Source organism: Salvelinus fontinalis, chromosome 28, assembly GCF_029448725.1.
Source record: "Salvelinus fontinalis isolate EN_2023a chromosome 28, ASM2944872v1, whole genome shotgun sequence".
In the NCBI taxonomy this organism is placed as follows: Eukaryota; Metazoa; Chordata; class Actinopteri; order Salmoniformes; family Salmonidae; genus Salvelinus; species Salvelinus fontinalis.
The window spans coordinates 5,503,536-5,530,099 of record NC_074692.1 but is presented as its reverse complement, the minus strand read 5'-3'; the positions used below and the strand labels follow the sequence as shown (position 1 = coordinate 5,530,099).

Genomic DNA, 26,564 nt, shown 5'->3' with positions numbered 1-26,564 from the left:
CATTTCACGGTAAGGTCTACTACACCTGTTGTATTCGGCCCATGTGACAAATACATTTGAAACTCTGGTGTTTTGGCAAAAACACTGCAGGTGATTTCTGTATCATATTCATTATTTCGAATCAACATGCATCCCACAGGGCACAGATGTCAATTCCATGTCGGTTCAACATCATTTCATTGACATGACTTGGAAACAACGCTGATTCAACCAGTGTGCCCAGTGGGATGGGAGCCAAATGGCAACACTGCTCTGCTTGGTAGGCACATTGGAACTGGGATGACTTGAGGCCGGTCTGACAGATTGACATGGCTGGTTAGAGTTCTAAGATGTACTGTAAAGCCTGATTAGATTGTCCATAATGGATTATGGGGCTTGACAGTCTTTCAGTCTATGATCTGATGTGACAGATGCCAAGTCCACTCAAAAGTCATCAACTGCATTAATGTCTCTCTACTACACTGTAATTTCCTCTAATTTTAACGGTGTGTGTGTGTGTGTGCGTGTGCGTGAGCGTGGGTGCGTGTTCATGTGTGTTTGTTGCTACTGCATCGCTCGGGGAAGATGCACTCGCTCCTTTCGTTGTTCGCTAGTCAGCTACTGGAGGAGGTCAAAGTCATTTGCAACTCCTCTGGGTGGCATTACACCAGGGTTACGTCTGGGGTGTCAGTGATAACAGGACTTTAAAAGCCCTCAGGGTTCGCTTAGAGAAATGGACAGATTTGGTATACACTGCTTTGTAAACAAAGGTAAAAATGTAATGTGAAAAAAATGGGAGGGGGGAAGAGAAAGAAAGAAAAACACATACGACTGAATTTGCATCCTGTAGCACAAACTCAGTTCTGGGACACGGTAAAGTCCATGGAGAATAAGAGCACCTCCTCCCAGCTGCCCACTGCACTGAGGCTAGGAAACACTGTCACCACCGATAAATCCACTATAATTGAGAATTTCAATAAGCATTTTTCTACGGCTGGCCATGCTTTCCACCTGGCTACCCCTACCCCGGTCAACAGCCCTGCACTCCCCACAGCAACTCGCCCAAGCCTCCCCCATTTCTCCTTCACCCAAATCCAGATAGCTGATGTTCTTAAAGAACTGCAAAACCTGGACCCCTACAAATCAGCCGAGCCTGCAATCTGCACCCTCTCTTTTTTAAATTATCTGCAGAAATTGTTGCAACCCCTATTGCTAGTCTGTTCAACCTCTCTTTCGTATCGTCTGAGATTCCCAAAGATTGGAAAGCTGCCGCGGCCATCCCCCTCTTCAAAGGGGGAGAGACTCTAGACCCAAGTTGCTACAGACCTATATCTATCCTTCCCTGCCTTTCTAAGGTCTTCGAAAGCCAAGTCAACAAACAGATTACCGACCATTTCGAATCCCACCATACCTTCTACGCTATGCAATCTGGTTTCAGAGCTGGTCATGGATGCACCTCAGCCACACTCAAGGTCCTAAACGATATCATAACCGCCATCGATAAGAGACATTACTGTGCAGCCGTATTCATCGACCTGGCCAAGGCTTTCGACTCTGTCAATCACCACATTCTTATTGGCAGACTCAACAGCCTTGGTTTCTAAAATGATTGCCTCGCCTGGTTCACTAACTACTTCTCTGATAGAGTTCAGTGTGTCAAATCGGAGGGCCTGTTGTCCGGACCTCTTGCAGTCTCTATGGGGGTGCCACAGGGTTCAATTCTCGGGCCGACTCTCTTCTCTGTATACATCAATGATGTCGCTCTCGCTGCTGGTGATTCTCTGATCCACCTCTACGCAGACGACACCATTCTGTATACTTCTGGCCCTTCTTTGGACACTGTGTTAACTAACCTCCAGACGAGCTTCAATGCCATACAACTCTCCTTCCGTGGCCTCAAACTGCTCTTAAATGCAAGTAAAACTAAGCGCATGCTCTTCAACCGATCACTGCCCTCACCTTCCCGCCTGTCCAGCATCACTACTTTGGACGGTTCTGACATAGAATATGTGGACAACTACAAATACCTAGGTGTCTGGTTAGACTGTAAACTCTCCTCCAACCTGTACGCTCTCGTTGGCTGGCCCTCGCTTCATACTCGTCGCCAAACCCACTGGCTCCAGGTCATCTACAAGTCTCTGCTAGGTAAAGCCCTGCCTTATCTCAGCTCACTGGTCACCATAGCAGCACCCACCCGTAGCACGCGCTCCAGCAGGTATATCTCACTGGTCACCCCCAAAGCCAATTCCTCCTTTGGCCACCTTTCTTTCCAATTCTCTGTTGCCAATGACTGGAACGAACTGCAAAAATCTCTGAAGCTGGAGACCCATATCTCCCTCACTAGCTTTAAGCACCAGCTGTCAGAGCACCTCACAGATCACTGCACCTGTACATAGCCCATCCAACTACCTCATCCCCATACTGTATATATTTATCTTGCTCCTTTGCACCCCAGTATCTCTACTTGCACATTAATCTTCTGCACATCTACCATTCCAGTGTCTAGTTGTTATATTGTAATTATTTCGCCACCATGGCCTATTTATTGCCTTACCTCCCTTATCTTACCTCATTTGTATTCACTGTATATCGATTTTTATTTTTCTACTGTATTATTGACTGTATGTTTGTTTATTCTATGTGTACCTCTGTTGTTGTATGTGTCGAACTGCTGTGCTTTATCTTGGACCAGTCGCAGTTGTAAATGAGAACTTGTTCTCAACTAGCCTGCCTGATTTAAATAAAGATCAAAAAAAAAAATAAAAAAAAAATAGATACAATTTGAAAAATTCACATTGGCAGTAAAGGTAGCAAAAATTTGAGATAGCAAAAATGTTTCTGTTGCCAGCGAGCATGGTGTTGTCTGGTGTCTGGTGTTCTATGCTGTTCTATGTTTTGTATTTCTATGTTTTGTATTTCTATGTTTTGGCAGGTATGGTTCCCAATCAGAGGCAGCTGTCTATCGTTGTCTCTGATTGAGAACCATACTTAGGTAGCCTGTTTTCCTACTGTTATTTGTGGGTGGTTATTTTCTGTTCAGTGTTTGTATCACCTGTCAGAACTGTTTCGGTTATTCCTTTTGTTATTTTGTATTTAGTGTTCAGTTTCTAATAAATAATATGAACACGTATCACGCTGCACCTTGGTCCTCACCTTGGATTTATATTAAGAAGCAAAGTGGAAACAGCATCATTGTCATCAAAATTGTTGCATGTGATGCATTGACCATGCAGACTGAATGCAAGTGGTCTCTTGGTCGAGCAACAACAAACGCTCTCCTTGAGTGACGGGGGCGGGGCTAGGTCTGTGTGGAAAGCGGCATGGAGAGAGAGAGGGAGCAGAGACAGATGACTAAAATAGTATAAGAGTAAACTATAAAAATGGACGTTACACACAGTGTATCACATTTAACATTGAAATACCGTTATAGAAGGTAAAGTAAAAACCCCAACTGGTCTGTGCATCAATACCGGTATATAGTAAAGGCCCAACGTGAACGTGGAAATATTATTAAAAGGTAGCAATGTGCCATCATCATAAACATCCTGTTTACAGCTGTGAGAGCAACAACCTCATAAACAGCAGAAAAGGAGACAATTGATAGCATCGCGCTGAAGGAGGGAAGCACAGTTATCAGGTGTGTGTGTTTGTTAGTGCTGAGCAATTAACTGATTGACTAACTGGTTCAATTATTTGAAATCCATTCGTTTTTACCTGTGAGCGCAATGCAAATTTTCCAATCACGATCGGTTGTGATAGAGCCCAGGATCAAACCCGGGTCTCTAATGACACCTTTAGCACTGCGATGCAGTGCCTTAGACTGCTGCACCACTCTGGAGCACAAAAGTATGTGTCATTTACTTTGATTAACTACAAACAATATTGATTTTGGAATGAAATAATTTAAAGTAATCAAATAAAACAAAATATAATATACACAACTTAGATATTTTATTCAAGTAAGGTGAATAAAGGATGGTTGATAAGTGATGTTACAGCACTCAACTCACATAGTGCATTTAATGCAAAGCAAAATTGAAAACCGTAATTATTCTGTAATAATCGAACAGACCTCAAAAAGCACTAATCGCTCAGCACTAGTGTGTGTGTGTGCGTGTGGGTGTGCGTGTTCTCCCTGGTCTACGGTCAATGTGTTACTGTACCATCAAGACCACGTCTTAATTATACATACAGGGTTTGCCTGTGATTAGGGTGAGGTATCAGAAACCAGCTCAGTCAGGTGCCAACACTCCAAGCCCAGAAGAGAGACAAGCAAGACATAATAAATAAGGGCATTGTATATATCTGCTATGGTAAACCTGTTGCCACTGCTTATTTTACAGTAAAATGTATGTGAATATGAACCCAGTAGAAAACAAATCAATTATCAATAAAACGTCACAATACGGTGCTGAGCATTCGATTTGGTTGCCGGGGGGGCAAGGATACCACAGTTCCACTAATACCATTGACAACTATGTGCCATTTTCAAGGGATTGTTAAATAAATGTTACAACTATTTGGTTTTAATATTATCACCTATTGAAGAGCATAGTCAGAATTATACACATGAGATTATTCCACATTTATCTCTATCATCAGTTATTAAACACCAAGTAACTGTATGCTTTTCGCAATCAGTAAACATCAATTGATCATGTATTTTTAGATACTTAAGGGTAGCCTATATTTGGCATGTAGAAGCAAACAATATTTCATACCGCTTGCTTTATCGGAGATTAGACTTTTGGAAAGAGCTTGACATCGGCCGTGGTCCACAAATCAATGTCTATCATGTCTGTCAGCAGCAATCGTGATTAATCAAAGTGTAAAAGGGGATAATGTTAGATAACTTTGCTAGGTAGGCCTACGTTGGTTGGAGAAAAAAGTTACCACGCTATGTTTAGAAAAACAGTACACATTTTTTACTGGTAGGTTGCAAAGTAAGCATCAGCTAACATCGGCAAATGCGGCTTTCTGTTGCTTGACAGGCAGAGGCCACAAAGGATGGGAAATTCACTTACACCACTCATACTTCAGGTCAGGTTTAGTTCACTTTCACTTTATAGCACTCAAATATCCAATTAATGGTGGCCAATATTGAGAGCTATAGCCTCACGTATCTGAAATGACATGATAAATTGACGTTTACGGATAATGAAAAGCATGTAGTTAGGCTTACTTGCTGTATACTGTATCTCTGATGATAGAGCTAAATGTGTGCAATTGTTTTGCATGGAATGATCTGACATTTTTAGTTCTGACTATGCTCTCCAAGAGGTATATGACAACCAAAAAGTTAACATTTATTTAACAATCCCTTGAAAACGGCAGGCAGTTGTCAATGGTCTCCTTGCCTCCCAGCAATAAAATCAAACGCTCTGCACCTTATTGTGATGTTCTATTGATAACGACCTATATCTACACTTTTAGAAAAAAGGGTTCCAAAGGGGTTCTTCGGCTGTCCCCATAGCAGAACCCTTTTTGGTTCCAGGTTCTATCTGGAACCAAAAAAGGTTCTTCAAAGGGTTATCATATGGGGACAGCTAAAGATCCCTTTTATGTTCTAGATAGCACCTTTTTTCTAAGGGTGTGTAGTAGGGTGGATTGACATCTTCTGTTATTTCCAAAGATTGGTGTTGTGAGTTATTCACAATCCAGAACATCACTACACCAACATACAAAATGCACTGTATGTAAATGTCTGCAGTATTTCTAACAACCATTTGGTTCACTTTAGTTTTTAGAGTCAATTTATGGAGTAAAATTCCTTCTTGGCCTTGTGAGGTTGAAATCTTCCATTCAAGAATCTATCTGCTATTGATTTAGTCCAACATAGAGTGCAGGTGGAACTATCCACAAGTCCAAAAGCTTCACTAACCTTGACCATACACACTAAATGCATGGTCAATAACTTTTCTGATTCATGTACATTATAGAAAGGTGTTGAAGAAGATCTGTCCACAACATATAACTAATTTGATGGCTAACAATATGTGAAACCTACTGAAGCATTCCAAAAGTTCTCACACTGTACCCTTACAAAAATGAATTTGTTGCCAGAGTTTGCAAACATGTACCACTAGTGGTGAATCTACGGCAAACTTTTGGCAAAACAGTTCACCAGAAGCGAGAACACGAGTTCCAAGACCAGTAACCTGTGGATGACCAATCAAGGGGATTAAAAACATCCATTGGAAAATGGAAACCAAGCTATCTAGCTAGTTACAATACCTACCAAAGTAGTCTGGTGAGTGTCTAACGTATTAATTAAACTTCCTCATAAACAAAAACTTTTTTTATTAGGTAAACGATGCCTAGTTAGCAATGTCATGTTTTATGGGATAGAGTAAAACACATTTTGTTGATACCAGTTTAAATCTGTCAGCGCCACTGACTGGCTAGCGTTTAGCTAGCTTACGTTAGCTATACTATTTTTGCACAATTCATGTGATAGGTAGCTAGCTATCTGACTAATGATTTGTCTAAACACATTTTTATGTGAATACGTTGCTGTCTTCTAATACCTCTATGCATTTTGGGCTCCCGAGTGGCACAGCGTTCTAAGGCACTGCATCTCAGTGCTAGAGGTGTCACTACAGACCCTGGTTCGATTCCAGGCTGTATCACAACCGGCTGTGATTGAGAGTCCCATAGGGCGGCACACAATTGGATCAGCGTCGTCCGGGTTTGGCCGGGGTAGGCCGACATTGTAAATAAGAATTTGTTCTTAACTGACTTGCCAGGTTAAATAAATCGAATAAAAAAAGTAAATATGTTTGCATGATAGCTAGCACAACAACTAAGGTAGCTAGCTAACTAGCAAGCAACAATATGAGTTGATTTGAATCAAATTTACTTTTGCAGATGGGTAACCTTCCCCTACCCGTGGTGTTGTAAGAGGCTGTATTGGGAGAAGGATGCATCAACACCTTGGAATTGACCCAGCCAGTTAATTCTCCCGCCACACGTGCGTGAAGTCCACCAGAATACTAGCAAGCATTCTAGTTCTAGTGTGACTGACCGATGAGTCAAAAATGGCTTAAGTTATTTTGACAGACTAAGGGTGTTTTGGTTGACTGAAAACCGTGAAAACGGTAAGTAACAAACCTTACGAAATATGAATTTAATGGTAATTCCAATTAAATAGGTTGTCCTATCATAATTAGGTAGCTAGCTAACGTTAGCTTGAGCGTTATCTTGCTAAAGACCGTTAGCTAGCTAGCCAATTTCTGTGCCAATATCTCTGGCTATGGTAATGTTAACTAGCTAATGTTAGCCTCGCAACGATGATCACGATGCTAGCTTACTGAAATGTTGTTGCGGAATATAAATAAATGGATGTTTTTATTCTTATTCTCCATCTGGTTTAATTTAACCAAGCTATTTGGCAGGCTTATCTCATGCTTGCATGGTAATTGATTGAGTTAGCTAGTCACTGTCCTGGTTTTCAATGGTTTCTGACAGTGGTAGCTTTAGTTGGACTTGTGAAGTTGAGGAGGATGGATGAAAATTCTGTTAGCTAGCTAACGTTAGAGTTTACCTTAACTTTTAGCTAGCTGGTTATGTTTCTAACATTTTCTTAATTCTATACTTGAATGAGTGGAACCTGGCCTCTTTGATTCCAAAGTTTGAGGGTAAGTAAAACTGAGAAATTCCTTTTTGAGAGTGGGGACAGAGCTTTGGAGGGAAAAAACATTGATTGTCATTGACCCTGTGTAAAACAGCATCTACGTCTTTGACATTGTCATCGATAACCAATTGTTCAACCTTAACGGAAACCTGAAACACTTAACTTCACCAGAGTCAGTCACAGGTTTAGAACAATGCAGCCACTTTGGGACTAGATACATTAGATGCAAAGCTACCATAGATAGGCTGGCCTTTATTTTACCATACTTGCTTTATTGGTCATTTACACAGATATTCTGTCACAGTGACCAACCTGACACACAAAACACACATCACAGTCTGGAAGAAACTCATGGACACATAGTAGTAAAGTGACTTGTTCAAGGGCACAAAAGCAGTAGGTAGTATACAGAGATATTGCAGCTAGTAACCTTCTGGCTGACTGTTCACTCCGTGCAGATTTCCCCTCAGGCAGCTCGGTGATTGGAAAATCGGCCTAACTTTCTGACCTCAAATCTACTGCCGACCCTATTCATTTTGCTCTTTCTTCACTCCCTTGCCTTTGTTCAACCATTTGACCTGACTTATCAACTCTTCCCTCAAAGTACAGTATTTCATTTAGAAATGTGGGTGGAACAATCCCTTAAAATCCCCTCAGCGGTTAAGCGTAGCGGTTAAAAAGTGTTAGGCCAGTAATTTATAGGTCACTGGTCCAAATCCCTGAGCCGGCAAGGTGGAAAAATCAGCTGTGCTGCCCTTGAGCAAAGCAGTTAACGCCCACCATCATCTGCTTCCTGGGCACCGAAGACGTCGATGTCGATTAAGGCAGCCCCCCGCACCTCTCTGATTCAGAGGGGTTCGGATTAAATGCGAAAGACGCATTTCCCTTTTACCCCGTTCCCTTTTACCCTCTCTTTTGCAGCGGAAGAGATGGACCAGGAAACGCTCTTGCTTTTGGACAACTTGATTATAGCTTGAAGTTAAAGAACATAAAAGCCTTACATGCAGATAGTATTCTGTAAACACTACCTTTTTATGCACGATCGGAGTCTTTGAATTTTGAATTTTAGGACCCCTTTAGGTACAAAAAGAATATGAAAATATTATTCGATAAAATATTTAATTTGGCCTTTACTACTGTAGCCCAGAGAAATGCATTAAATAGAACATTCATAATTGGCAAAAAAGACAAGTAAAACAAATACATCATAAGAAACAAGGTTTTGAAATGTCTGTTCTATATGTGGGAGATATAAGAAAGCTCAGGAAATGTATATAAATTTTTTAAATACATATTTAATCCCTTTTTTTGGCTAGGCACAAAACAACCTCCATACTTAGAATATTTTTCAAACTGGTACTGGTTACACCGAAGTCTGGAGCGGGATCGATTTGGAGGTGGAGGGTCCGTCATGGTCTGGGACTGTGTGTCACAGCATCATCGGACTGAGCATGTTGTCATTGCAGGCAATCTCAACGCTGTGCGTTACAGGGAAGACATCATCCTCCCTCATGTGGTACCCTTCTTGCAGGCTCATCTTGACATGACCCTCCAGCATGACAATGCCACCCGCCATACTGCTCGTTCTGTGTGTGATTTCCTGCAAGACAGGAATGTCAGTGTTCTGCCATGGCCAGCGAAGAGCCCGGATCTCAATCCCATTGAGCACGTCTGGGACCTGTTGGATCGGAGGGTGAGGGCTAAGGCCATTCCCCCCAGAAATGTTCAGGAACTTGCAGGTGCCTTGGTGGAAGAGTGGGGTAACATCTCACATAAAGAACTGGCAAATCTGGTGCAGTCCATGAGGAGGATATGCATTGCAGTACTTAATGCAGCTGGTGGCCACACCAGATACTGACTGTTACTTTTGATTTTGACCCCCCATTTGTTCAGAGACACATTATTCAATTTCTGTTAGTCACATGTCTGTGGAACTTGTTTAGTTTATGTCTCAGTTGTTGAATCTTGTTGTGTTCACACAAATATTTACACCTTAAGTTTGCTGAAAATAAACGCAGTTGACGGTGAGAGGACGTTTCTTTTTTTGATGAGTTTATAAATACATTATGATAAACAATCCTATCTCATGAAATCTTATCTTGTGAAATAATACATATTTAGACAATAGGACTTTGTTTTAATGTGCTATTAAAATGTTTGCTATATTCCTGTACATTCTCTGATGTGATGTAGGTTCTGAAATGCAAGCGTTATACATTAATTCAACATTGTATCTTGATTGTGTGTGTGTAGGAAAGGGAGGGGTGGGATGGTAGAGAAGGCACAAATAGGCAAGCAAAATTTAAATGAGGATACTGAAAATAACCAGAGGATGACATAAATGACCCAGTTTCTGGGTTAATCCCCCAACCCAATGTGCAGGGTTAATCCCCCAACCCAATGTGCAGGGTTTATGTCACAACCCAACCTACTGGGTTGTTTTTACCCAGCAATTAAGTCTAATTTACTCAGCAGTTGGATCAAGCGCTCAACCCAAGGCGCTGGGTTAGAAGCTCAACACAAACCCCCTGGTTTGAATTAACCCAATGCTGTGTTTGGCCAATATTGACCAAGCACTGGGTTGTCGAAATTACCCAAATTGTGTCATTTTTAACCCAGCATTTTTTTGAGTAACAATAATTCATATTGGAAAAATCATTTGAATTGCTATATTAGGCATAATTCAAGTTCTCCCTTTTAAGATGCCAAAATATAAATCGTTTTCAGTAAATGTTTACCAGAAGTTTCCTAGAATTGTTGCCAGAAGTTCACAAATTGCCGCAAATTTACAGCAACAGTTTGGCCCAAAACTAATTTGCATGTCAATATATTATCTTGCCGCAAATTAGCTAATGGTTTGCCAAAATTGTTTGCTAGAAGCCTGTTTTTTACGTGAGGGTACATTGGCCTACAATACTTGGTCACAGCAAACAGTGACGAATTGAGGCAGACACTATAAGACAGAACGGTAATCTCATCTCCATCTCAACCAAAGCTTCCAGTCAGTTGTTTATAAGCATTCTTTACAAGTATTTGAGTTTTACATAAAGCCTTGAAGCAATCAACCACACACTGATGATAAACATAGTTATGGTTTATAGTTGTGGAGCTGTTGAATAGCAAATTTGTAACCAGGAGCACAGGAGCAAGGCGAGCAGGCGATCCTCTTTTACTTCGAGAGATTTAAAACATTCAATGGTATTGAATGTGGTCGTCAGTTCATCTTAACAGCATTTCAAGTATTATATACAGAGGTGGTAGCACAGATGGATGAGAATGCCCTACCTCTCCCTGGCTGCACATTGTGATTTGTCAGGAAGAGGTTCTTCCCCGCCTAACCAGTCCAAAATCCCCCTGGACTACACCAAGCCCTATTCCAACCTCTTTCACAGGTACACTACCTATTGGGCCAGGGCCATCTGTTTCTCCAAGTTACACTCAGCAGAAAAAGCATGTGCCACCAAGAGCAAGAGCACCAAACACATCCATCATTATGTGCATTTCCCTGCATTATGTGCATTATGTGTTCCCTGCATTATGTTCCATTATGTGCAAGTCCCTGTGTGTTAGTGTTCTACCTCCGTACACTTCTCCTTCTTTCCACTGGATAAGTGCTGGTAGTTGTATTGGTGCCACAGGGACTTCAGTCTCTCCTGTATGGGAAGATGTTTTATTGCTAATAATTTATTATGGACAGATTCTGTGTCCTAGCTGAAGAATCTGTCTGGACTGAATGGAATGAGTAGGATAGCACACAGCAGTAGTTCCGGTTATTTGGACAAATCACAGTTTCGCAGACGTTCGTGTCTTTTGAATTTCGGAAGGGGAGGGGACATTCAGCCCATAGACTTTTCCATACCTTACAAAGAGAGGGTGAAGCTACTCGTTCCGGTTTCCCTCCTCGTTCTAGCATCTCTTAAAACTCCAATGCAGCCATTTTTATCTGTGTCAAATAATTTCTGGGCAACAATGAAGTACCTGACTGTGATTGTTTTCATTGTCGCTCAAACAGAAAAGGGAACTAACAAAGAGTCACTGACAAATTTTCATTCTTTAATTAAGGATAAAATAATTGTTAAAAGCCTGGGCAAAAGACTCGCTGGCATGAAAATAGGCATGAATGATCAGTTCCCGAAAGAAATTGCAGAACGGCACAAAGTTCTGCGCCCACTCTTCAAAGTGAATAGACCCGAAAGGAAACTCGTAGCTCTCGTAGTCGATAAACTGTACATTAATAACCAACTTTTCCGAGACACCAAGACTAATCCATGGCTATTCTAAATAGTACAAAGTCCACATAGAGGAGTCGAATAATGGAACAGCCAATGGGAATAAAAAACAGGAAAACAACAAAATCCAAAAATTGATAAAGAAATAAACTACATACACTATACCATTCAAGATAGGGAATGTTGTAAACAAATCAGTATTCAACTTTCTATTTATAAATAAATAAAAGACAGCATTAGAAGAAAGGATCATTATTGAAATAATACATCTTCAAATATAAGGAACTGGAATACAAAGTACTCAAAAGCCCGAATGTCACGTCCTGACCATCCTTTTATTCTCTATGTTGCTTAGGTCGGGGTGTGACTAGGGTGGGTTATCTAGGTTATTATTTGTCTATGTTGGCCTGGTATGGTTCCCAATCAGAGGCAGCTGTTTATCATTGTCTCTGATTGGGGATCATATTTATGCAGCCTTTTTTCCACTGGGTTTTTGTGGGATCTTGTTTGTTTGTGTGTAGTTGCCAGTGTGCACTGCATTTGACTTCACGTGTTTGTTCTGTATAGTTTTGGTGAGTTTCTTTAATTAAACATGTGGAACTCTATGCACGCTGCGCCTTGGTCCGTTAATTCTACAAACGACTGTGACACCGAAATTAGGTAGGAATCAACATGGTAGAGATAAAAAAACAGAGGACATAGAAGGCACATACACACACCTGGGTATATGCAGGTGTATATGTGGTGGGAGTGTGGTTGTGATGGAAGATGGGGTGTGTGTTTTTGTGATTGAAAAAGTGTGGTGAATTAAGTGAGTGAAAAAGGAAAATTGTTGCAAATGCCAGAGCAGGAGTTGTGACAGAGAGTTTTCAATTTTGTGCAGCTATGCAATATATATTTTTTAATAAACTACAAATATAGTCTATTTATTGTCCTATCATGATGGAACGGTACCCTAGACACCCACCTGAGCGACCCACACACTAAGGAAAAGTCCTTATCTGTTTTATAGGCCTACTGCAAGTAGCCTGTACACAGCCAAGACAGAAACATAAACGTGGTCAGAGACCCACTTAAGCAGCACCGCCCCCTCAAGAGTCTGAGCCTGCCTGGCAGGGTTGGTCCAACAAAGCCAAAGCCCCCTGGTGGGTGAGCATAACATACAAGGAATTTCTCAAAGCTGCTAATGAGAACCTTGACGACTTTGTACCTACTGTAGCTGGTGGGAATTCCACCCAGGTAGTGGCAGTGCTGGCAACATTAGCTGCAGTAATTAATGTGGAGGGGGTCACACTCAGACATTCAGAGAGGGGGCAAATTATTGTGGCTCTGGGGTTACAAAATAATCACAAGGTCTGACTGCTCAGAGATGCTTGGGAAAATGATCACAAAGAAGGTCCAGAGTGGCTGTGTTTCAGGGGAAAGGGGTGTATCTGAGCTCCATCAGGTAGGACTTGACATTTATTAAGCAAATCTCCCCATTCTTGCTCAATTTTGCATTCCTACTCAAACAGCTACAACTGTATGTGCATTCGCAAGTCTTCTCTCGAGTTGGGCTTGGGGATGGAACAACTGTTGAACATCTGAGCTTCTGGTTGTTTGTGGGGGAAGGGAGAGTGTGGGTATGTTTCCCACATCTGTTGCTAAGGGGTAATGATATTAAGGACAGTATAGGATGACTAACAATAATTGTTCCCCAAAATAATAATTGCTTGCCAAAATGTTAACAGTTTTGAATGCCAGTCCTGTTTATTGGTATCAATCCTTCATGTGAAATGCTTACAATATTATGGATTTTATTGGTTAATTGTGGACATAAATTAAGATGTGCAAGATAATGCTATATACAGTACCAGCCACAAGTTTAGACACACCTAGCAATTCAAGGTTTTTTCTTTATTTTTACTATTTTCTACATTGTAAAATAATAGTGAAGACATTAAAACTATTAAATAACACATATGGAATCATGTAGTAACCAACAAAGTGTTAAACAAATCAAAATATGTTTTATATTTCAGATTCTTCAAAGTAGCTACCCTTTGCCTTTATGACAGCTTTGCACACTCTTGGCATTCTCTCAACCATCCAACATAATGATCATTACACAGGTGCACCTTGTGATTGGGACAATAAGGCCACTAAAATGTGCAGTTTTGTCAGATGGCACAATGCCACAGATGTTTCAAGTTTTGTGGAAGTGTGTAATTGGCATGCTGACTGCAGGAATGTCCACCAGAGCTGTTGCCAGAGCATTTAATGTTAATTTCTGTACCATAAGCTGCCTCCAACATCATTTTAGAGAATTTAGGAATACGTCCAACCGGCCTCACAACTGCAGACCGCGTGTAACCATGGCAGCCTAGGACCTCCACATCTGGCTTCTTCACCTGTGGGATTGTCTGAGACCAGCCACCCGGACAGTATTTGTGTCTGTAATAAAGCCCTTTTGGGGAAAAACTAATTCTGACTGGCAATGGCCCACCCACTGAGGAACCAGGCCCACCCATGGCCACACCCCTGCCCATTCATGTGAAATCCATAGATTAGGGCCTAATTTATTTAAATTGACACATTTTGTTTTATGAACTGTAACTCAGGAAAATCGTTGTAATTGTTGCATGTTGCGTTTATAATTTTGTTCAGCATTTTATTGTCCCCAGCACAAGGTGCACAGACATGATAACATACGCTCTAAACACACACACACGTACACATGGATTTTGTGTTGTAGATATGTGGTAGCGGAGTAGGGGCCTGAGGGCACACGCTTAGTGTGTTGTAAAATCTGTTATGGAATGTATAGTAATGTTTTAGAAATTGTATAACTGCCTTAATTTTGCCGGAAACCAGGAAGAGTAGCTACTGCCTTGGCAACAGCTAATGGGGATCCACAATAAATACAAAAACCTGTGTAATGATCATGCTGTTCAATCAGCTTCTTGATATGCCACACTTGTTAGGTGGATGGATTATTTTGGCAAAGGAGAAATGCTCACTAATAGGGATGTAAACATAAATAAGCTTTTTGTGAGTATGGGACATTTCTGGGATACTTTGTTTCAGCTCATGAAACATGGGACCAACACTTTAAATGTTTATATTGTTTTGTCCAGTATAAATGCATCGAATATTTACATTTTTGAGAATCTCTTATACAATGGGTTAAAGTTATGTATAGTAACCATAGATGTAAAATTGTAAATAATGGCTACTTCTCAGAAAGTATCAAACTGTTAAGGGGAGTAAACAAAGGTTGTCCATTATCGGTATATTTATTTATTATGGCCATCGAAATCAGATCCAACAATAATATCAAGGGGATAAAAATCCAGGGCTTAAAAACAAGGGTTTCATTGTATGCTGATGACTCATGTTTTCTTCTAAATCCACAATTTAAGGATCCCTCCTTAGCCTCCATAGCCTCAATTTATGGATCCCCCCTAAGGATCCCTCCATAGCCTCAAAGGATCTAGATCATTTTTCTTCCTCTCTGGATTACAACCAAATTATGACTATATTATGTATTGGATCACAAAAAATACAACTTTTACAATACTGTGTAGTATACCAATAAAATGGTCTGACGGTGAAGTGGACATAGTCAGTATTCATATCCTGAAATTCATATCCTGAAATTTGGGCAAAAGATTAATGAAATGAATTACATAAAAATTGTTCAGGTTATTTCTATCGTAGGTAAAGAATCCAAGCAGTACATCTCTCCACAATAGTATAACATTTTCATAAATGTGTTCAATTATGTCTTGCCACAGTTTCCTTACATGAATACAATGCCAAAAAAGATGCAACACCGTTTCTGGATGGTCATTACAAAAGGAGCAATTAGAGTTTATGTTTTTCTTAAACATCTTCATATAGTGGTTGGCAGGATAATATTTATGAATACTTTTAAAGGAAACATCCTTTATTTTGTTAACAAGTAGGTATGTGTGTGGCAACATCCATACTTTTTTCCAACAGATATTATCAATAAAACTGTTCCAATAAGGAATGACATAAGGTATAGATACAACATCCTGCTGAAACAAGGTCCGTATCGCTCTGTTGTTGATTGGAAGTAACAAATCTTTCCTACTGATGAGTCAACAGGGTTAATGGAAGGTAGGTTCCGAGGGTCAGGTATTGACACGTTCCTGAATAATAAAGCAACACCTGAGGGAATGGCATCTAAAACAATCGCAAAATATTTATGTGTTACAGGGACCTTGTAAAGTGATAAGAATTCCTTATAACTAAGTAAACACCCTCTGCATTTACAAGTTGGCTCGCTAATAGGATAGTATTTTCGGAACCAACATTCTAAAAACAGAGGTATTTTTTTTTACAATATATCCCGATTATTCCATATATTATATCTGTGTGAAGAAAATTATGCTTATAAATTAAGGACCATGACAAGAAAACTTGCCGATGAAAAGTACTTTGTCAATCAACATGAAGTTAAGGCCACCAAAAGTAAAGAAGACATGATGAGGAATAAAATTCCACATAGAAGTGGGTCTTCTTAGGGAATTGTTTTATCCAATTGATCTTAAAAGTTTTATATAAGGTAGTAAGTCCAGGAAATTCAGCCCACCATACTCATAAGTGTTCATTACAACAGTTTCCCTAATGTAATGGGTACGGTTTCTCCACAGAAAGTTGAAAAGCATCTGGTCTATGTCCTTCCTTATTTTACCGTCAAGATATAAAGATGGAGTGCCATATGTTAGCCTAGAGAAACCTTCAGCCTTAGTTATTAGGACTCTTCCTTTTAAAGGTAAGTCACTCTGTAGCCATTGATTTAGATGTGTTTAAAAAGAGGGTTAAAATGTAGTAAGCCTCGACTTCTGATCCTTAGTAATGGTTATGCCTAAATATGTACGTTTTTCTTTCACTGGAATACCATAATATGAAGGTGTCACACAATCTTTGACAGCCATGATTTCACATGTATTAATGTTAAGATATAGACCAGATTCTTTGGAAAAGGATTGTATTATATTGATCGATATGGGAATTTGGTTAGCGTCTTTCAGAAAAAGTGTAGTATCGTCAGCCAGCTGGCTTATAATAATTTCTTTACCAGCTATGGAAATACCTTGTACAGGACTATTATTGTAAGACGTTGGGTGATTAATAAAACAGATACAGAGAGATAGGACAACCTTGTCTAATTCCTCTCTTAAACTCAAATCAAGGTGAGGTGCCATGTTTCAGTTTGATAGAGCTGTTACCATTTGTATAGAGAGTCTTAATAGCCTTACAGAAAAAAAATCCCAAAAGCCAAATTTCTCAAGGGAGTGGAAGAGGAACTGATGCTCTACTGTGTCAAATGCTTTATAAAAATAAAAAAATAATATGAAGCTATCCTCGGTTATTAGGTCTGAGTAGTCAAGTATGTCTAATACTACTCTGATATTGTTAGAAACATGTCTGTTCCTCATAAAGCCAGACTGTGTTTCAACAATGATTGCATCCAGGACTTCTTTAATTATTTTTGCAAGTAGTAAGGCTAATATCTTATAGTCATTATTAAGAAGACAAATTTGACAAATTATTTGTGTAAAGTCAGCAACAATAAGCTGTGCGGTGGTTGACTTTCAAAATAATGTTATATATATACTTATTTATTTGTACAAGTCACGCGACCTGTTAAAATCCTACCACGACCCCCATGGGGGGAATCACTGCTCTAGGGTGCTTTCTGATAACCCATCAGGTTCCTCTAATCTGGGTTCCTTACAAACGACAGGATTTGGCACGACCTTCCCTCCAGTCAAATCGTTTCCCAAAATGAATGAGACCCCTTTCACTGGTAGGCTAGGCCTCACTCCAACGACAACGGAACCAGAAATAAGATCAGACTAGAGCTCCACATTATTCAAAGGAACTTCCATGCAGCCCATCTCCACGCCTTGTACTAACACACTGTAGCCAGTTGCTGAAGTGTCAGATATAGGCATTGTTGTTATGATTTTAGTTGTCCTTTGTATTTTTTTGCATTGTTGTTTGCTGTTTTCTTCTGTCTTTAATTTTTTCTCTTTAGTTAATTCTCTTGGTTGTTGGTGCATTGGGGGGTTCTTGGGGGTGGGGAATGGAATGAATTGTATTTTTTATTTTTGGGGGGACTGTGGGAGGGGTCTCGAATGGTTGAGGGACAGCTATTGGGGAACTGTGGGGGGGATCTTGTAAGGTTCGGGTTCACATTTTTTGGCCTGGTGGGAGATCTGTCAATGTGCCCTTGAGCAGGGAATTGACCCTGGATGCTTCTGTGTGTCGCTCTGAATGGGAGTCTGTTGGATGACTGGTATGGTGTAGTTGTTGAGCGGCTTCACTGCAAGTATATTGCATGTTTCGGATATTCAATAAAATAAAATAAATAACAAAAATAAAAAGTGTCAGACATAGGTAAAACACCCTCCAAAATGAAGGAATAGGCTGCCCCAGTGTCTTGCAGTATTTTCATTGGCTGCTTAACAGCATTGACACTCAAAAGGTTCATACACATCTGAACCAAAATCTTTATAAACTGGAGTGCTCCAACAAGAAGAAACAACCTTTTCTCCCTCTCATTTTTCTGTTGCAACTTAGGACACAGAGACTGTTTTTTTCTCATGGCAGTAATGACAAACTGGCGGATACGATATTTATCTTTATCTGTGGGAACAAGCTGTAATTTGTTTTTCAAGCTCAAAATAGTTTTTGCTCCAACTTTGCCTTTAGTTCTAACTCCCTTAGTTGCACTTTACGGGATGTACTCTACCCGTAGCGCCCTTTTCATCAGCCTATCTCTGAGAGGATTTCCTCTGCCACCAAAACAGTACCGATCAACTCTTTGGCTACTGCTTTTGGATCGCCAGATGCCACTGATGTCATAATGCTTTGCAATGACAAGCAGATTCACCTTTGTACATTTATGTAGCATCTCCCACGTAGGGTTTTCCACAAATGCTTCCAACTCTATGGCTTTAATTTGATAAGCCTGTGCCTTTATGCAACTTTCAAAATGACTCCGCCAATCTTATATCCCCTCAAGGTGGATGTTAGTGACAAAAACTACCACAAAAGCTTATTTTGAACATTCAAATATCTGAGCAGAGCAGAGCTTCAGAATAGGTGACTTGAGCGACTAGCATACTCATTGGGAACAATATCCTGGACGCGCACCCATTTCGTTACGTTCCCCAGCAAGAAAACCAGACATTGTCACTCAAACAGAGAGGGGAAATAACATGTGGGGGTGACCACTGAAAGTTGACCAACAACAACAACTGGAAACTAAAAAAGACACCCACAATGAGCACCCACTAAATTTGAGCAAGAAGAGGCAAACAAAAGAAAACCCACATCAAACTTAAAGACAGGAAGCAAACCAAAAATGTGGAACAAAATGGAATCAGATAAAGGATACTTTGTCGAGATTTTTTTTTTAAATAGGAGCAACATCTAAATGTGTTTACCCTCCATATCTCTCAAGACAATTAGAGCACTGGACCAGACACTCTTAAATAGCACCTGGGCCAACACAGGTGAAACACTAATGAGATGGCAACAAGCACAGTTGTAACACATACTGACTAACGAGGTGACACCAATCGGTGCGCCCTACACCCTAATGTGCTATACGCGCTAAAGTCCAACCTCAAAACATAAATGGAAAAACCAAAACCTGTAACAGGAGAGTAAAACTGAAGATGTGCTGTAATTGGCAGAGAGGTTTGGAACTCTGTGTTATTGGCCTATTAACTAATTTACTACATGGTGATGTCACCATGGAAGGCCAAAACTCCATCCCACCAAAACAGGCTGAAATTACAGGCAGTCTTTTCAAACAGCTCTTACACTAAAAGGGAATTATCATAATTTTTTCAACCTCTTAGTGTGGAAATATATATAAAACACAGAACAATCACGTTTCTGACTGCACTGGGCCTGTAATTGCTTCTCTTAAAGGGGAATTTAGCTTTTTACAATGTTCAATGTAAATGGCATGCTAAGGATGGGTGCAGATGCTTTTTCAAAAGAAACTTACCCTAACCATCGATTCACCTACTCATCCTGCAGCATGAAGAAAGATGAACAAATGTTCCAAAAACACCCAAATACGTCCTTTTGGAAACGTACAAGCTCTCAGTATAGTGAGGCACGTCTTTAGACGTTGTGCACATGAAATTGTGTCATTCCGAACTTTATCCGCAATGTTATATTCCTTTTTGTTGCGATACCGCTCGGTCCATTCTAACAGCAGGCGGCGCGGAGAATGAAACCGCTGGATGGGGGAAACAGTTTGAGTTGAACAAAATGATATGTAACGTTGCGGTTAAAGTTCGGAATGACACAATTTCATGTGCACAACGTCTAAAGACGTGCATGACTATACTGGGAGCATTTCAGTTTCTAAAAGGACATGTGTGTGTTTTTTGGAGCTATTCTTTTTTCAGAGCCCCTGTACTGCAGGATAAGGATGTGAATTGCTGGTTGTGGAAAATAAAAAGTGAAATTGCAAAAAAAGTGTCTGGACCTTTCTATAACATGCCACTTATATCAAAAATAGAGATTTGGTTGAAAAAAGGCGAACTTCTCCTTTAACATGAATGGACCCATAACTTAATCGGGCAGCAGACCTATTATGCAAGACTTTCATTCTGGGTTAATTGAGATTATATTGAGAAACACCAGTCAAAGCAGCCAATGAATTCCTAACTGGTTTCAATGAAAGGATGATTCATGAATGAATTCGTATTGTGTTGCATGAGTGAAGGACAAAATCAAGATTTGGGTTTGGTCAGTTGAAATACTTAACGAAGCAGTCATTAAACAGTGTTGATGATGCAACTGTAACAAACATGTCAATGATAGCTGGTCCAAATGGGAGCAATGAAGTGATGTCAGAAACTCATTGGGCTTACATGGAGACAGTTCTCTCTCTCTGTCTGTGTGTGTGTGTGTGCTTGTGTGTGTGAACTTGTGTGTGTGTGTGAAGTCTACATCATACTCATTATGATAATGAGAGTAAAACATGCATGGTGGTTGTCCACCTGTGATAAGCAGCTGCTGAGGTTCTGATCGCCTGGTTCACCTGTGGCCAGAAATACAGGCTTTCAACTGAACAAAAAGCAGAAAAACACAGGTTTCCTACAGAAGTATATTAGTAACAAGACCCATAATGCTGATCTCTAATACACAGCCTGAAGAGAGTATCATGCCAAAAAAAAAACATATAATCTCAGACACCAAGCTACATAAAAAAAAGACTATTCGACAAACTTAGCCTAGTATGTATGCCATTTCACAATGCTAAATACTCCACTGAGATGTTTAACTAGCATAGAAGTGCCCTCACTCATTTGCACTGAGTGTTATAAAGTTAATATGTGAGATAAGAAACTGTTTCAACATCAGTTTCCTCCACTTTACAGTAATGCCCTTTTCTTTTTTTCTCTTTGTTTTACCTTGATAGACATTTATACAAAAATATAAATAAAAAAAACACATTTGCAGCTGGACAGCTGAAAGGCTAATGTTCCTATAGAGATGCACAAATTGTAAAGTAAGTTGACCGACAATGAATGAAAAATATTTCAATAAAAAAAAATCCCAGAGATAGACAGGATTTAGCTCATTTCTGTTTCTACAGGATCATTCAGACATCTTGCCATTTGTCAATTAGAAATCATCATCAACTCAAGCGATACAGTAGCAATTTATGGATTTACCAGTACATTATGTACTATTATAATTAAATGTGTATAATTCACATCATATTAGCGTAATTTTAAAGTCAAAACAATGACTAAATATAGGTACAGGCTTTCCCTAAATAGGCACGTTTATTTAGTTCTCACGAAATAAATGTGTATTCGTTTTCTGTGTGTAATTACGTGCAATAGTTTTGCATTATTATGAGCCACAGTCTATTTTATGAAATACTTGATGGTGTCTGCAGGCTTTACACCTGGGGTTTTTGTTTTTGAGCAGAGCAGATCAATTAATGAGTCTGTGCAGCATGCAATTTCTACCTGAGATTTATGCTGTTGTCCATCTTCGAGTTCTGACACACTGTTCATGATTGTCCATCGATCATTGACCATTCTCTGAAAATCTTAAAATCCGAGATTTGACATCATTGGTATAGGAAGAGTGTCATCCACAGACCAGGGTATATGCGTGTTTGAAATAGTCCAATAAGAAAGGATAAAAGGTTCTCACACACAAAACTAGGCTACTTCACTGCACAGATCTCTACAATTCTAACGGAGGTCCAGATCATGGGAATCTAGTACTACAAACATGTTGAAATCATACATACTTGTAGGGCCCCTTGCAAAGAATAGTTGCTTTGAATTTCCACAATTGTGAAATTGCTACAACGTTCCTTCTTGTTACAGTGTTAAAAAAATGCACGTGCACTTTGACAGTGCGCGTTTGATGCGTTGCAGATTTTCCGTTCCTAAAGAAACAAAAATTCACCCGTCGTTAACCAGAATCTAGAATAAAATCTCTTCTATTTAATTTGTTCTCAGACTCAAAATGTTGCACAGTGTCCTGTCAAGGTTTTACGCGTGGGCTATGTCCTTGTTAAAATGTGAGAGAGCTCGGGTAAGATATTCAACCGCCTCTGGTTTACGTTAATAAGCATGAAGCAACTCTCTGATAGGATTCAAGGCGCAGTCTTTCAGATTAGAAGCATATTCCACTTGGTAAAACGTGAAGTCCAAGCCTCAACGCGTGTGCCTCCGTCAGTGATGCCATTCGCTGTGCAAGTGCGTGCGCAGACAGTGTGTGTGCCACTATGTTACATGAATGCCTGAACCTGCATGGGCTTTACGCACCCGTTTCAACTCCCTCTGAGATGAGGATGCAGGTCATTCATTTAATCGCTTAACATTTCGACAGGAGGATAGCTTGTTGCTTTCTTCTTCATGTAATGGAAGTTACAGACATTAAACATTGCCCTTATATCATTGCCCTTCTATCATTGGCCAGCAGCATACCACCCTGCATCCCACTGCTGGCTTGCCTCTGAAGCTAAACAGGGTTGGTCCTGGATGGGAGACCAGATGCGGCTGGAAGTGGTGTTGGAGGGCAAGTAGGAGGCACTCTTTCCTCTGGTCTGAAAAATAAATAAAAATCACAATGCCCCAGGGCAATGATTCAAATCATATCAAATCACATTTTATTTGTCACATGCGCCAAATACAACAGGTGTTGACCTTGCAGTGAAATGCTTACTTACAAGCCCTTATCCAACAATGTAGTTTTAAGAAAAATAAGTGTTAAGTAAAAAATAAAAGTAACAAATAATTTTACAGCAGCAGTAAAATAACAACAGCAATATGTACATGTAGGTAGAGGTAAAGTGACTATGCATAGATAATAAACATAATAAACAAAGCTGCATGGTAAAAGAGGGGTCTGGGTAGCACTTTGATTAGCTGTTCAGGAGTCTTATGGCTTGGGGGTAGAAGATGTTAACCTGTTATGGCTGCACGCTGAATATTGAAAAAACTGGAAAATGTGTGCACATTTTCAAACGGCCTCCTAAGAAACTTTTTATTTTCCAATATGCATATATTTACTACTGTTGGATAGATAACAGTCTGTAGTTTCTAAAAAGGTTTGAATTGTTTCTCTAAGTCGAACAGAAATATTTTTACAGCCATTTTCCCAGCCGAATTGAGTTTCCCAAAATGCGATGTGTCTCTTTAAGACCTTCTCTATAAAAGGCCATTTGACTTAGGACCATAGGGACACGTCAGAGGCGTACCTCAGACTGTAATGCGGAAGTGAGAATTGAAAGGGGTCGAATATCTCGTCCCTGGACTGAATAACAGAACTTCTTGTGAGACATGCGCAGTTAAAATAAAAATCCGGGCGCGAAGGATAATTTGATCTCGGCTTCTGGAACAAGGTAGGTTACTTTGAATATGATGCCTGACTACGATATTATTTGCTACATGTCACAAAATCATCCTAAAGGTTGTTTTTTCAATATACTTTAATTATATTATTGCAATTTATTCTGGACTTTAGATGTGAAACGACGGAAGAATTTTTTGAAGAAACGCTTTCTGGCGCAGCAATGCTACCGTGCTAGCTAACCAAAGAGGGGAATCCTTCGTTCTGGAACCCAACTAAAGACTCTACTGGACATTGGACCCCGTTACAACATTCTGATGGAGTACCAAGAAAGATAAGACCCAATTTGGGATGCTTTTTCATATATATGTCGAACTGTTGAATGCTAACGCTGCTAACTATGCTAGGCTAGCGCTTGACTAGAATCAATGCTGCCTTATGCTAGCTTATGATGTTAGCTAATATAACGATATATTGTGTTTTCGCTGTAAAACACTTCAAAAATCGGAAATGTTGTCTGTATTCACAAGATATCTGTCTTTCATTAGTTATCCACCATATGTTTTTCTGAAATGTTTTATGAGGTGTAATTAGTAGCCGACGTTGGTGTATGTATTTTCTCTGGCTACTCCCGGCTGGATTCAGACTCTAGCTATGTGTTAGCATTTTTGGGTAGCATCAATGTAAAACAGATTTATAGCTAAAATATGCACTTTTTATGAACAAAACATAGATTTATTGTGTAACATGTTATATGACTGTCATCTGAGGTCGTTTTTTCTGGGCTCTTTAGGTTGGTTTTAGTTTATTTCGGTTGGTTGTGCATGCTACTTCAATCATAATTCATACTTCATAATCATAATTCATACGTGTCTGTCCACTTTTGTATTTGGTGGTGAGCTAACATAAATATATGTGGTGTTTTCTCTGTAAAACATTTAAAAAATCGGACATGTTGGCTGGATTGACAAGATGTTTATCTTTCAAATGCTGTATTGGACTTGTTAATGTGTAAAAGTTAAATATTTTTAAAAAATAGATTTTGAATTTCGCGCTCTGCAGCTGTTGTCATTTTTGGTCCGAGGTCGGGCTTGCACCCCAAACAGGTTAAGAAGCCTTTTGGACCTAGACTTGGCGCTCCGGTACCGCTTGCCGTGCGGTAGCAGAGAGAACAGTCTATGACTAGGGAGGCTGGAGTCTTTGACCATTTTTAGGGCCTTCCTCTGACACCGCCTGGCATAGAGGTCCTGGATGGCAGGAAGCTTGGTGATGTACTGGGCCGTACGCACTACCTTCTGTAGTGCCTTGCAGTCAGAGGCCGAGCAGTTGCCATACCAGGCAGTGATGCAACCAGTTAGGATGCTCTCAATGGTGCAGCTGTAGAACCTTTTGAGGATCTGAAGACAGATGGTCTAGAGTTGGTCTAGAGTTTTCCCCTCTGCTTACACATTTAACATGCTGGTAGAAAATAGGTAATACAAATGTAAGTTTCCCTGCATTAAAGTCCCCAGCCACTAGGAGCGCCGCCTCTGGATGAGCGTTTACCTGTTTGCTTATGGCCGTATACAGCTCGTTTAGTGCGGTCTTAGTGCCAGCATCGGTTTGTGATGGTAAATGGATAGCTACGAAGAATATAGATGAAAACTCTTGGTAAATAGTGTGGTCTACAGCTTATCATGAGATACTCTACCTCAGGCGAGCAAAACCTTGAGACTTCCTTAGATTTCATGCACCAGCTGTTGCTTACAAATATACATAGACCGCCACCCCTTGTCTTACCAGAGTGAGCTTTTATATCCTGCAGAAAAAGCGTAAAACCTGCCAGCTGCATGTTATTCATGTCGTCGTTCAGCCACAACTCGGTGAAACATAAGATATTACAGTTTTGAATGTCCCTTTGGTAGGATAACCTTGATTGTAGGCCATCGATTTTATTTTCCAATGATTGAAAGTTGGCCAATAGAACGGATGGCAGTGGGGGTTTACTCGCTCGCCTACGAATTCTCAGAAGGCAGCCCGGCCTCCACTCCCTTTTCCTCTGTCTTTTCTTCACGCAAATGACAGGGATTTGAGCCTGTTCCTGAGAAAGGAGTATATCCTTTGTGTCGGACTCGTTAAAGGATAAAGCTTCTTCCAGTTCGAGGGGAGAAATCGCTGTTCTGATGTCCAGAAGTTATTTTCGGTCATAAGAGATGGTAGCTCAACATTATGCACAAAATAAGTTTAAGAAATAAGTTACAAAAAAACGACCAAAGTAGCACATTTGTTTAGGAGCACGTAAATTGTCAGCCATCCTCTCCGGCGCCATCTGTTGATTGGGGACAATGCCCTGTGTATAGTGTGCAAAGCTGTCATCAAGGCAAAGGGTGGCTACTTTGAAGAATCTACAATATATTTTGATTTGCTTAACACCTTTTTGGTTGCTACCTGATTCCATATGTGTTATTTCATACTTTTGATGTCTTCACTATTATGCTACAATGTATAAAAGAAAAACCCTTTAATAAAGATTTTTTTTTGTTGTTGAATGAGTAGGTGTGTCCAAACGTTTGACTGGTACTGTATGTAGTTCTGTCCTTGTGATGTACTTGTCTATTATGTATTACAACATGTCTCATGTTTTGTGTGGACCGCAGGAAGAGGAGCTGCCGCTTCAGCAGTTTCTAATGGGGATCCTAATATAATACTAAATACTACCCACGGAGAAAAAACTGGTTAAATCAATGTTGTTTTCATGTCATTTCAACCCAAAAAATCTATACGGTAACATAAGGGCATTTGTTATTTTTTATTTCTTATTCTTTTAGTTATTTTTCATAACTGCATTGTTGGTTAAGGGCTTGTAAGTAAGCATTTCA

At 40.0% G+C, this 26,564-nt stretch overlaps 1 protein-coding gene across 1 annotated transcript in view; it reads right to left on the bottom strand.

Moving 5' to 3' along the window:
* LOC129825984 (fibrinogen C domain-containing protein 1-like) overlaps positions 1-22,699 on the bottom strand; it is a 165,777-nt gene extending 143,078 nt beyond the window's left edge. Inside the window, exon 1 of the mRNA XM_055886203.1 lies at positions 21,867-22,699. Within this exon, the coding sequence (XP_055742178.1) occupies positions 21,867-21,938 (72 nt within the window). The 5' untranslated portion in view covers positions 21,939-22,699. The remainder of the gene's footprint in view (positions 1-21,866) is intronic.
* Between the last annotated feature and the right edge of the window lie 3,865 nt (positions 22,700-26,564).